Genomic DNA, 13,932 nt, shown 5'->3' with positions numbered 1-13,932 from the left:
TCCACAAAAACATTTTCGAAATAATCTCTCCGTTGTGTTTTTATTCGCGTGAAGACGAACACAACAAAAAAAAATCGCATGCAAATCGGATGATCCAGTGAAGAGTTTTGCGTGTTCGTACATTCTGTCTCTCTCCCTGTTTTATATACGAAAATTTATGTATTTTTAATTTTCAATTATCAAACGCATGATCGGTATAGTTCGTCAATCGCGTGGTGTATCGGTGTTTTCGTGTGTAGCGAAATTTTTCTATAAATTCTTTTCCATTGCGTGTTATTTTGAAATAATTACACTAGTTTACAGCATTTTTGAACTCAGTAAACTGAAGGTCATTTCCAATGTAAAATCGAGCGTTGAATCCGAAAATGAAATTCAAAAAAATCTCAGTAGAACCGTTTTTAAGTTATGCTCCAAATATGGAATTTCGAAAAAATCAAAAAAGTTCTTGTACTTAGATTAAAATATCTCGGACGGCATAACAGTAATTTGAAATCCCTCTTTTGCATATTGAAGGTGAATAAGTTTTCTATCGATCATCTGAACACTGTTTTTGCGTTTGACCAACAGTATTGCTGATATTAGTGACTGTATGAGAAAAAAAATTATAAAAAACGCATTTTTTTTAGAGAAAATTTTGTTTCAACGAAAGTTTTAGACTCGATGGTAGCATTTAAAAAATCTGATTTTCTTTTGCACTTAAATGACAATTCAAAACAAAGATTTCAAGTGGTTATTTATCAAAATCGGTTGAAAATTGTAGAAGTTATGGCTACTTTACCATAACTCAAATTTTTGGAGTTTTTAATAATTTAACGAACCGCATTACACTTATCATAGTATAGGAAGAATTAAACATGATAAATCTTACTCGCTCCAAGTCAAAATTATTTATTAGCTTACCAGAAGGTCACATGCCAAGTTTCAGGAAGATCTGACCATAGGGAGGGGTTGCTTAAGTCTCAAACGTGAATAAAATTTCGAGGTATTTTTCCCGGAAGGAACGAAAAATACTGGTTTTTCATCAATAACTTTTTTCATCACTAGCTGATTGTTTTTTATGGTTGGTTTTCTTAAAGCCTAAGTTGAGACAAATATTTCACCTGAAGACTGTAACTCTGTATTGGATTTGAAACAGAAAAGTTAAACCAATAGCCATCTAAGATGATTTTATAATCAGATTTATAATGTGTTTTAATTTTTTGATAATTATTTGAAACATTCATTTTATGACATACACGCATTCGTCAACTATGCCAAAATGAGGTGATTCCGTGCACCCATGGTGAATAAATATTTTCATTTTATATCAAAAATGATATCGAATAAATGACTAAACAATTTCAAAAGAAAAAAGGTAAAAATATTATGATATAAAAAATTTCCCCTTTACCAGTCATTTTGACTGGTCACGGTCCGAATAGGTATATTCAATTTGCCGGTCCTTCTAGTGTTAAAAAAGTTTTACATTTTTGCAATACTATTTCTTACATTTAAACATTAATGTTAATTTAATTTGAAAATAAGTTTTCATTGAATGATATTTTTTAAACAACAATTCAAATAATTAAGAATAATAACCTTAAAAGACCATCAGCACGGCCGGAAAGCATCATTTGGCGACTTTGTGTTTAGAATTTTCCGGCACCGAATCCAATAAATGCAATGCAATTCCTCCCCTGTGTTCCAGCTGTCCCTGCGTTCAATACTGCACAGTGGGCCCGGCCGTGTAATAAAATATGGGTAGTAAATGTGGAGAGGGTGGACTGTATCACGGTGGGTGGCAAGAAAAACAACCACTGGCTGCCCGCTCCCCTTGTGGGATTGGGCCTCACTTGACAACCCCTGTGGTTGCCAAACCAGTGGAGGCAGGTCGGTGGACAGGCTGCCTGGAATGCCAAACAAATCGGTGGTTGCCACAGTAACTAAACTCTATCGGATAGGCTCTGATAAGAGCCGATTGGGGTGTGGCAACAGAGAACCGGAAGCAAGGAACTGGAGCAGCAGCACGAAGAAACACTTTCACTTAACTCGTCATATCGATTTATTTTTCTCTTCACTTTTTCTCTATATTAGTTTATTCACACACTTAGAACATTCTCGAACGTTCTCTGCATGAGCGAACACCGTTTCGCTCTCGCGACGCAATCGGCTCCGTCCGAGCACGACGACGATGATTCGAGCAACCCGTTCCTGCTGGCTGCTGTTTCTTCTCCGGTGGGTTCTCTCTCGCTTCAGCTACTCTCTTTGCTGCTCTCTCGGGATGTTTTCGGTTTAACGGTTGGAAATTTACTAAACTTACGCGACCGACGGGACCGCGCTTTTTATAATCTCGGCTCCTCGCGCGCTGCTCGCTGATTGGCTGATGTTGTTACTCCCCGCTCTCTTTCTTCGCGTCGCGTCCTTACTTCAGACCGCTCTGCGGACTGAACAAAATGTACTTTCCTACTCACCGGGATGCTGACAAGATCTGATACATACACATATCATAAGCATAAGCATAAAATAGGCATAAGCATGAAGTTACTTAAAACACCTTTTGGTGTAAGTTACTGTTATGATTTTGATATTTTCACAGAAATTTTGTTAATGTGTATTCGTTGAACTCGCTGTGCTGATAGTCAAGGACAAGGTAAATCAAGGTAAAAAAGTATAAACTTTTAAAACAACTGTTTTATTTTCATATCTTTTGAAACCATGCAGTATCAAAAATTAAAAAAAAATAGTATTTTACCATCCATCTCTGCGAAGAGTCCTTTTTCTGCAATTAATCTTTTAAAGATTCATGTTTTATTGATGATTTAGGTGATATGGAATTAGTCTCACTTTTTCTATGTTATTTTTTTGTTTTTAAAGGCCTTTCTGCCAAAAATTGGAAAAGTAAAAACTAAAGTAGGTTTTTTTTTCAAGCGGTTTATATACGGGGACTAATTTCAGGAGAAATCTAAAATTCAAAAGTTGATAAAATAAAATACGAAAATTGAAATTATTTTCTAATAGAATAGAAAAATAAGTGCTTGAAGTGGTTGAATTTTAAGAACTGTAGTGTAGGACAAAAGTCTACATTCAGAGCGCGATACCATTGAACAGAATCAATCGAGATTGTTGGAAGTGAAATGGGTTTGGTAGTTTTTGTTGAAATTTAATTCCATGTTCATGATATTTGTTATTTCTTTACATGAGTATTTTCGAAAATTTGTGAGGTGTTAAGGGTTTTATAGTAAGGGAAACAGCTTGTTTGTGGGAAATTTGTATGGTTGCTTTTCTGATTATTTAATCCGAATCCTTATAAGCTTCGGAGATATTTATAGGAGTTTCCTCAAGAAATGTCTAGGAGCTTAGGAGGTGTAGTTACAACGAAGATTGCACCATCTCTCACTTACTAACATAACCTTTTCCTGAGATACTTGATACGCATACGCATATACGGTTTCTATAGCTGGTGATACTGATTTATAATTATTTCAGAGTTTTACAGAACAAGCTTTCGAAGAAAACTGGAATAATAGATTTATGGTTGATCCTCAAAACTACAGTAAGGTTTTTTTTTACACTGATATACGTACCGCGTAAAAAAAACCGTGTTAATTCCCGAAAACCGTGTAAAAAAATACCATTCGATTTCTGCAGCTCTGAAGTTCTGACACTTAAGACCTGAGACCTGAGACCTGAGACCTGAGACCTTAGACTTGAGACTTGAGACCTGGACTTGAGAATGTAGACTAGAGACATGATACCTGAGACTTTAGACATGACACCTGAGACCTAAGTCCAGGGACTTGAGATTTGAGACATTAGACCTGAGACCTGAAGAATGAGACCAAAGACATGGGACATTAGACCTGAGACCTGAGACTAGAAACCTAAGACATAAAACACGAGACCTGAGACATGGGACATGAGACCTGAGACATGGGACTTGAGACTTAAGACATGACACCTGAGACCTGAGACCTGAGTCATGAGGCATGAGACATGAGATATGAGACCTGAGACCTGAGACCTGAGACCTGACACATGAGACATAAGACATGAGACCTGAGGTATGAGACAAGAGCCATGAAAGATTAGACCTGAGACATGAGACTTTAGACCTGAGACAAGCTACTAGTGTTATTACCGCGAAAAATTAGATTAGCTCCGATTTCAACTTGCGACCCCTCTAGTGAAAGGGTTTGACTTGTAGGTGACGAAAAATAGTGTCGCGAGTTTGCTAGTACAAGCTACTAGTGTTAATTCCGCGATAAATTAGTTAAGCTTCGATTTAAACTTTCGACCCCGCTAGTGAAAGGGTTTGACTTGTAGATGACGAAAAATAGTGTCACGTGTTCGTTAGTACAAGCTACTAGTGTTAGTACCGCGAAAAATTAGTTTAGCTCCGATTTCAACTTTCGACCGGTCAAGTGAAAGGGTTTGACTTGTAGGTGACGAAAAATAGTGTCGCTTGTTCGCTTGTACAAGCTACTAGTGTTAGTACCGCGAGAAATTAGTTTAGCTCCGATTTCAACTTGCGACCCCTCTAGTGAAAGGGTTCGAGCTAATCTAATTTCTACCGGCACTAACACTAGTTGCTGGTACTAGCGACCTCGCGACACTATTTTTCGTCACCTACAAGTCAAACCCTTTCACTTGAACGGTTGAAAGTTGATATCGGAGCAAAACTAATTTCTCGCGGTACTAACACTAGTAGCTTGTACTAGCGAAGTCGCGACACTATTTTTCGTCGCCTACAAGTCAAACCCTTGCACTTGACCGGTCGAAAGTTGAAATCGGAGCCAATCTTATTTCCCGCGGTACTAACACTAGTAGCTTGTACTAGCGAAGTCGCGACACTATTTTTCGTCATCTACAAGTCAAACCCTTTCACTAGAGGGGTCGCAAGTTGAAATCGGAGCTTAACTAATTTCTCGCGGTACTAACACTAGTAGCTTGTACCAGCGAACACGTGACACTATTTTTCGTCGCCTACAAGCAAGGACTAAAAAAATCGTATTCAAATCGGAGCAGCCAAGAAACAAAACCGCGCGTAGTTCACAAAAGTTCTGACCACAGTAGGTTCGCGACTCAGCAAACACGTGATTGTAGGGGATTTTTTTCAAGAGGAATCCGATCGCCAGAAAATCGTGAGCGAGCCGTGGCAGAAAACCTCGCGAACCTCGCGATTCTGGTTCGTGAACCAAATTGGAAAACGCATTGCACACTTGATGGTCGTGTTTTCCGTTTCGTTATTTTGTCTCCACATGGTTTGTTGATTGCGCCAAATGCAACGCGTGGACAGATGAAATAAACCGATTTTTCAAACAATTTCTTGAAAATAATTTACAATGTTGTAAATTTAAACGATGTATATAATTTGTGAATTGAAGTTTGTCCTTTCTGATGTTAAACAACGTCAAATTTGGCAAATTTGTAAATAGAGTTTCGAAAGGATGCCATCTGGCCCAGTAACAGATAGAAAAAGTATTGATTTAATTATCCGAAGGATAAAAAGTTCCTCCGCATCCTAAAAAGATGTATGGGGTGCGGGAAGGATAAAAAAAAATACATAGTCCAATCTAGAAATGTGCTACTTCGGCATCTTAATTGTATCCGCTTTGTTATTTTCAAGTTTCTTCCGAAGTTCAAATTTAGGAAGTTATATTAGTTTGGAATTTTAAATGTCATGGCAGAAAAACGGAGGCATTAACCGTGCGATGAAGTTTTGAAAGCGAGGGAAAACCATTAAGATAATTAAGAATTTCAATGTTACCTCATTGCGGACCAAATACAAGATATCTAGTTTTTTCGCTTGACGCATTTCTGAGCCGGACAAACCGGGCAATTTTAAATAAAAACCTAGCAAAATCCGGGCAATTAATTTTAAAAATGTCCATAAATCCGAGCATTATCTGGGCAAAAAAACTTATTTGTTTATCAGAACTTATCGACAGGTTTTGAATCGTACTTTAAGATCCAAAACACCTTTCATGATTATTTTTTCTCAAAAAAATCCGTTTTGGAGGAGTTTGTTATTTTGATTTTCCAAATAAAGTGAATATAACCGTGCAAAAACCGGGCATTTTTCAATGAAATCCAGGCAACCGGGCCGTCCCGGACTGTTTCAAATTTTTTTATTGAATGTCCAGGCAAACCCGAATAAAACCGGGTAATCGGACAACATCAGATAAGAAAGAAACGCTATTTCTCTAATATCATTTTCAGTTTATGAGCAGATAATAATGACGAATTAAAAATAGCAGGAAAAAATTCAACAAGCTCAATCAAAAGAAATCCAGGCAATAAACGTAGATTTAAAATCCATGAGTTTGATCAAGATCAAGATCAAAATTAATGTTACAGGTAACTATAATTGAAAAATTTGCATTTAAATTTTTGAAAACTGCTTTTTTACTTCTGTTTTGAAATAAAAAAAAACCTTTTTTAATTCAACTGATTTTGGATGCAACGAAATATTGGTGTATTGCAATAAACTATAGCAATATGGAGTATATGATCTCAGTTGAATTTCTATATTTCTCAGGCTTTCTATTGACATAATCTTTAATTTATGAAACTCACTTATGGGGATTATTTTTATTATCTGACAATTTGCGCCGGGGGTCTTCAGATTTTCCCCAAAATTGAAAATTTGGTTCATTTTTGCGACTTAAAAACACATGTATTTTTTCAGATTTCTAACATTTTAATTTTTTGAGTTAGCTTCGGTTAAATTTTTTTGTAAATAAAAAATAACCATTTTTCAAAGCTACATAACTCTGTTATTTTTCAACGGAAATTATAAAAAAGCACATCAAAATGCATTGAAATTTTATCAGCTTTCCAAATAAAATATTTAAAAAAAATTAAATGATTACCTTCAACATGAAAAGTTGTAAATAAACTTTAATTGGCGTCTAAAAGTACCGTCTGCACCACCGAATATTTTGCAAAAAATACCATTGTATAGCTGGATTCATGATGCAACTTTCATCTGAAGACACTAAAATAGGCCATTAACACCTTTAAGAGTTATGAAAGAAATAATGACAATAAATCTCTTTTTTTGCATCGAAAACAAACAATGGTCGAACAACTGCACTCACATATGGAGATAGCAAGCACTTCTAACAACATGGAAACAAAAGAACTTACCAAAGCAGGTAAAAAACACTACTTTTTCGTGCTTTGTAGAGTGTTTGCAGCAAAACTGACTTTAAATTTTAACCAAAATTCTGAGTATCGTATTGTTTATGTGATATAACTAATAATGGGAATGTTGCTTTTATAACCTGGTCATATACTATATAACTTATTAATTTTTCAATCAAAGATCATTGTGAAGCATAATCAATGCCAATAGTAGAAGGTTCAGTCCCTGTGTTTGGGATCACAAAAATGTGATTAAAAAATGAAATATAAACGAGCTTTACATAGTTATACACTGGACACCAAAATCCTTTCCCATTGATAAAAAAAGTATGAGAAAGTGGCACAAATGTTGGAAAAATAATCAAAGAGCTCAGTATGGCCAGCCCAGGCTGTAAAATGATGAAAATATGATACTTTTACCGAATTCGTTTTCTACATTCGCCCAGTTTTGAGGTTTACCATACTAGAACGAACATAATTCGTCGTCAGTGTTTTGCTACCTCGATCGCTCACACACGAATCTTCAGTGTTCCACCGTCCATTTTAAATCAAATCTGGGGAATTACGGATGCAAAACTTAGCACATACACTTCTAAAAATGACAGTAAAATATGCATAATTTGTTGTGACCTGGTGCAAAACTGGGTATAAACGAATACGTTATTAGATTTTTGGATTTAACAAGAAGTCAGTTAAGCTGCAAATATCTACCACCCCGACTTTCATAACAGTCCCATATACAAAAATAAGCAAGCGAGACAATCAGCTTTTTCTGTTTTGGAATATATTTTTAACTTGTGACCACCACTTTCAGCATAAACGAAATTCGTTTCTAGGTTGTCATAATAAATCGCTAGACCTGAAATTTTCGAAATTGGGTTATTGGTAAGGTCGAGAGCACCATTTTTATTCATTATGGGACTGTTAATCGACCATATTTGAAACCTTTTTCGAATCTACTAGCATAACAGTCCCATACAAAATATATTTTTCTCACCAAGCTACTTTCTAAGACTTAAATTTGATCATTTTTTAACTTCTAAATGCAATTGTCAGAAAAAGAAACATACTTTTGCAAAAAATATCATGAATTCCACATTGTAAGTTGAATCTTTTTACGATTTTTGATAGCATCCGATAGTTTTTCGCTCAGGAAGTCATTCCTAAGAAATTCAAACCTGCCTTCGAAAACTAGTGTGCATCATTCGACATCAAGTGAGTTAAAAAAATGTTTAAATGATTCAAAGCAATAAATCAAAGACTATTTCGCCGAAAGAAACATTGGAAAGTAACCAAATCCGTGGTATTTCACATATGGGACTGTTATTCAGGTATATTTCATATAGGACAGCCACGAATTGATTTTTTTTTTTTCGAAATTTCTTGAACAAAACCTCTTTTTTAGTCTTTTATGTTGAAGCCTTATGTTGACCTAAAATGACGAAAATTCATATGAGACTGTTATGTGAGTAGGGGCAGTCTGAAAAGGACGAAAAAAAGTGTTTTTTACCAGTTTTGATAAGTTCTTTTGTTTCCATGTTGTTAGTAGTGCTTGCTATCTCCATATGTGAGTGTAGTTGTTCGACCATTGTTTGTTTTCGATGCAAAAAAGAGTTTTATTGTCATTATTTCTTTCATAACTCTTCAAGGTGTTAATGGCCCACTTTAGTGTCTTCAGATGAAAGTTGCATCATGAATCCAGCTATACAATGGTATTTTTTGCAAAATATTCGGTGGTGCAGACGGTACTTTTAGACGCCAATTAAAGTTTATTTACAACTTTTCATGTTGAAGGTAATTATTTAATTTTTTTCAACTATTCTATTTGGAAAGCTGATAAAATTTCAATGCATTTTGATGTGCTTTTTTATAATTTCCGTTGAGAAACAACAGAGTTATGTAGCTTTGAAAAATGGTTATTTTTTATTTACAAAAAAATCTAACCGAAGCTAACTTAAAAAATAAAAATGTAAGAAATCTGAAAAATTAGAAAGAAAATAGAAAGAAGAATTACCTATGTTCTCTACATACATGTGTATTTAAGTCGCAAAAATGAACCAAATTTTCAATTTTAGGGAAAATCTGAAGACCCCCGGCGCAAACTCGTCAGATAATTAAAAAAAAATCCCCTTATGACAAATTAGGGACTTACTTTTTAGATAAGATAGATTTGAGTTATAAGTTATTTAGAAGTTTTTTTTTACTGTAGTATCGTATGAATGATAGAAAAATATTATTTTCGTATGTTTCATATAATTTTTCACATAAGACTTTAATATGAATCAATACAAGAATAGTAGGTAAGTAGGATGGTTTGTACTGAGACAAAAGAATATTTTGATGTGATTCATAGCTTAGTCATTGTCTTCAACATTTTTGATGTTGTTCAGTTTTTCAAAGTTACAGAGCCATACCTAGTTCAGAAATATTTCAAAATATTTTTCAGAACATTCTCATTTTACAAAATATTTTCAATGGCATCTTATTTGATTTTCATTACTATTTAAATTTGACATACATACTACCTTTGGACTAGTGTGAACATATTCGATTTTTATTTTTAAGATATTTCAAATATGTACGATTTGCGATTGATATTTCAAATTCCTAATTTCAGCTGAAAATCCGAATGTTAAACAAAATTTGAAAACAAATAATTCAATGTTCACGATTCAAAATTCATTTTTTTAAATTCCTTTTCTGGATTCAAAATTATACCATTGATTTGAAAAATTAAGATTGAAAATTCTTTCTCGTAAATTCTTAATTTCATGTTCGTGATACTTAATTTGAAACTGTACAATTTATATTCGAATTCTGAGTTTTGAAATAAGTTCTACGAAAATATGAATCTAATTTGTGGATTAAGAATTCCCAATTCAAATAGTAAAGTGTGACTTTTTCATTCAGAATTGAGTCATCAGAAGATCACAATTCCAAAATCAGGATTCCCTATTCCAAAATGAATTCCAACTGAATATTTTTGAATTTGGAATAAGCAATGTTCAATCATTAATTTGTCCATTCCAAACTCTATGCAAAGAATGAGAAAATATAAATTTTAATAGCAAAATTCGTATAAGCGGATTCAGAAATGTTAAAATAAAATCTGAAAAACAAACGCCGTACTTACAAACAGTTCGAAACATAGAGTGATGAACCCATAAAAAAAATTTTGATAGTTTTGAATCATAAATAATGAATAATTAATTTGGAGTTATTCATTTTAAAGTTGCGTTGTGAATTTTGATGATCGAAAAATAATCTTCAGATTATAAGTAGATAAAAATGACGAAAAAATGGTAGATAAAAAAATTGCAGAAATCAATTCAAGAAGCTCAATATAAGGAAATTCAGACAATAAAGGTTGATTTCAAATCCAGTAGTAAAATCAAGATCTGATTCAGAGTTAATGTTAGAGATTATTATAATTTAAAAATAACTATGCAAATTTGTTATTTATTTTTCGATGTATCATTAATTCTATTGGTTTTTATCATTGATTGAGTATCATATTCATTTTTTTTATTTAAATAGATTTGAATTGAGAATAACATGAATTTATTGTAATATTTAAAAACTACCGTCCCGTTATTGTGGTCAAAGTCCGTTTTTACTTTGACAAAATAAAGTACGCACTCTTTTTTCTCTTCTCGGAAAATGGTTTCGTCTTCTTATAAGTTAAAAAGAATTCAATTCTCTGCAAAAGCCGTTGGAACTAAGGGTTTCATTATTTCTTCATCCTATTAGGGGCATGTGAATAAGGTGGTGAAAAAGCAAGTTTCCGTAGATATTTGTATCCCTCAAGCCAAAACCTCTCAAGAAAGTTTTTTTTTAAAAAAAATTACTTGAAAACTCTTTTTTGATTATTGAATTAATTTATCAATTTTTTATGACATTCATTTTAATCCAAAATAATCATTGATACGTTTGCATGTGTTTTCTTATTGAAACTTTACATATGGAATCGTGGTTGTCTTTTCCAAATTTAAAAAACAGTTATGGAATTTTACACTCGACCTCTACTACAGAAATGTAGTGATTTGGATGAAATTGTAAGGCTCTCAGATTTGATTTGATTATTTATTCCTTAAACGGTTGTTAAAGATCATTATAAGGGCCTTCTTGTGTCCATTCTAATCCATAATTTTGTCAAAAAGCTTTGTTCAATTCAATTGGCCACCCAGAAGTTGGCATGGCAGAATGAATTTGATTTAATATTTAGAGTTTCGTAAATCTTAAAACGCCGAAGTTATCAAAAAAAAATTTTTTTTAAATAAACTTAAAAACAAAACAGAAATATTCCATACAATAATTGAAAGAACAGTGGAAAATGAAGAACTTCCTGCTGCTGCTTGAAGCACAATTTATTACCCGTACGCGTACCTAAAGAGACGCACAGCCTGCCTATGGAAGAAAATCGAATAACCACGCGTTCCCTTCCAAAAAAAAGTTCATGAACCTTTTCGCTAAATGGTTCGTGAGCCAAAATCGCGGGGAAAATTTTCATGTATGTTACGATTTCCACGAGCGAGACAGGATTCAAAATCCAAAAGAATCGTCTGTTGGTTGGACTGCCTCGCTCGTGTTTCCCATGGTTCGCGAACCTAAGGGATTTTTTTTCACAGCCTGCTCGCGCTTTGGCGAACCTTTACGGGTAAAAATCGTAGACGAGCGGGAATCGCCACTCGTGTACACGATTTTATTAGTCCTTGCCTACAAGTCAAACCCTTGCACTTGACCGGTCCAAAGTTGAAATCGGAGCTAATCTTATTTCCCGCGGTACTAACACTAGTAGCTTGTACTAGCGAAGTTGCAACACTATTTTTCGTCACCTACAAGTCAAACCCTTTCACTAGAGGGGTCGTATGTTGGAATCGGAGCTAAACTAATTTCTCACGGTACTAATACTAGTAGCTTGTCTCCGGTCTCAGGTCCAAAGTCTCATGTCTCAGGTCTCAGGTCTCATGTTTCACAGCTCTTTTCTCATGCCTCAGGTCTCATGTCTTATGTCTTATGTTTCATGCCTCATGTCTTATGTCCCATGTCTCAGGTCTAAAGTCTCATGTTTCATGGTTCTTGTCTCATGCCTCAGGTCTCAGGTCTCATGTCTCATGCTGAAGTCTCAAGTCAAATATCCCTTGTCTCAGGTTCCAGGTCTCAGGTTTCATGTCTAATTTCTAATGTTTCATGTCTTAGGTCTCATGTCTCATGTCTCATGTCTCATGTCTCATGTCTTATGTCTCATGTCTCATGTCTGAGGTCTCAAGTCTCAAGTCTCAGGTCTCAGGTCTCAGGTCTCAGGTCCCAGGTCTGAGGTCTCATGTATCATGTTCTTAGTCTCAGAGATAAGATTTTCCCAACTTCAAACAAATTAAGCTAAGCTAAGCTAACCAAAACTTCAATTCAAAATCTGGGTACCTTAGCCTTAATCTCATTTCGAAAAGCTGCAGGTGTTTTGAAATTGGAAAAAAAAGTTATAAATTGTTAAACATTCATGTTGATTTTAACCATGGACAACAGAGAAGCTATCCAGTTTATCACCTTAACACGTTACGGACCAAATACGAGATATCTCGTATTTTGCTTTCCACGAGTGTGCTCTATTTATTATGAAGAATAACACTTAAGTTGTAAGATTTATCACTAAACAATGTTCTACAAAATCAATCATAACACATGTGTTTAGTTTCTCCAGTAAAAAAGTATTCGCTATCGTTCATACTACACGACATTGAAGAAGAAAAACTCTCTTCATTGAACCGATTATTGCTAATTTGAATATGAAGTTGTAATCAAAATACGTATCGAGCTTCGAGCTGTTCTTTCTTTGCTCCAGTAAGAAGAACACTTTACAGACGTTGGACCGAACTTAACGATTTTTTTTTTTTTTTTTTGCCAGGAATTTACCACGTCGTGGCATTCTTCCCTTTTCCTGTCGTTTATTAAGTTTATTATACAAAATTACGGTAGCCTTAAAATTACATATACTATTGTACAAGGTCAAGGATCGTTTCTTGTTGTAGATTCTAATTGTTTCCGGTGACGGCACGCATGTCCGGCTCTGGGGTGGAACAAATTGTTTCATCGGCAATCAAGTCCAGATGTGTCAGGAAACAGATTGTTTTCTTGCGGTACGTAGGTCCGGCTTTAAGTGGCTTACTGTCCTGATGGCATTCAATTCCGGATATAGGGGAAACAAATTGTTCAACGGCATTCATGACCGAATCTTTGGGAAACAAATTCGGATAACGGTAATCTAGTCCGGATAATTAAACAACAAGACTAAATTTGGGATAGGAGTTTGGTGTTCTTAAGGAAGGTAACTAGTTTCTTCTCCTCATCAGGGCAATTTGACAGGATTTGACGCAGACTGTCGGCCAAACCGCAATGAGATCTTTGCATATCATATACTTGACAGTTCACTAGGATGTGCTTTACTGTTAGAGGACAGTTACAGGCGGGGCAGATAGGAGGGTCCTCTCTATTGAGAAGATAAGAATGAGTTATTCGGGTGTGGCCTATACGAAGCCGAGTGAGCGCTATCCTTTCTACAGGATTGATACGATCGGTCCATTTAAGTGAGCTGTTTTTGACCTCTCGTAGTTTAGCTGTTCGATTGCTTGCCCAGTTATCTTCCCAGGCATGGGACAGCCAGTTGCAGATGTTACGATAGGCATCTTGTTGTGGTATGGGGGTTGGTAGCGGATCTAGACTTGTACCGGTGGAGGCGAGACGGTCGGCGGACTCATTGCCGGGAATGCCCGCGTGTCCTGGTATCCAAACGAGAGTAGCATTCCTGTTCAA

The 13,932-nt window shown here is 35.1% G+C and overlaps 1 protein-coding gene across 1 annotated transcript in view; it reads left to right on the top strand.

Moving 5' to 3' along the window:
• Positions 1 to 13,932, top strand: part of LOC129753721 (uncharacterized) — an 85,311-nt gene that overhangs the window by 33,523 nt on the left and 37,856 nt on the right. The window contains 1 exon segment of the mRNA XM_055749566.1: positions 2,091 to 2,214. Coding sequence (XP_055605541.1) covers positions 2,091 to 2,214 — 124 coding nt within the window.

Source organism: Uranotaenia lowii, chromosome 3, assembly GCF_029784155.1.
Source record: "Uranotaenia lowii strain MFRU-FL chromosome 3, ASM2978415v1, whole genome shotgun sequence".
NCBI lineage: Eukaryota > Metazoa > Arthropoda > Insecta > Diptera > Culicidae > Uranotaenia > Uranotaenia lowii.
This window is presented reverse-complemented; position numbering and strand designations above follow the sequence as displayed.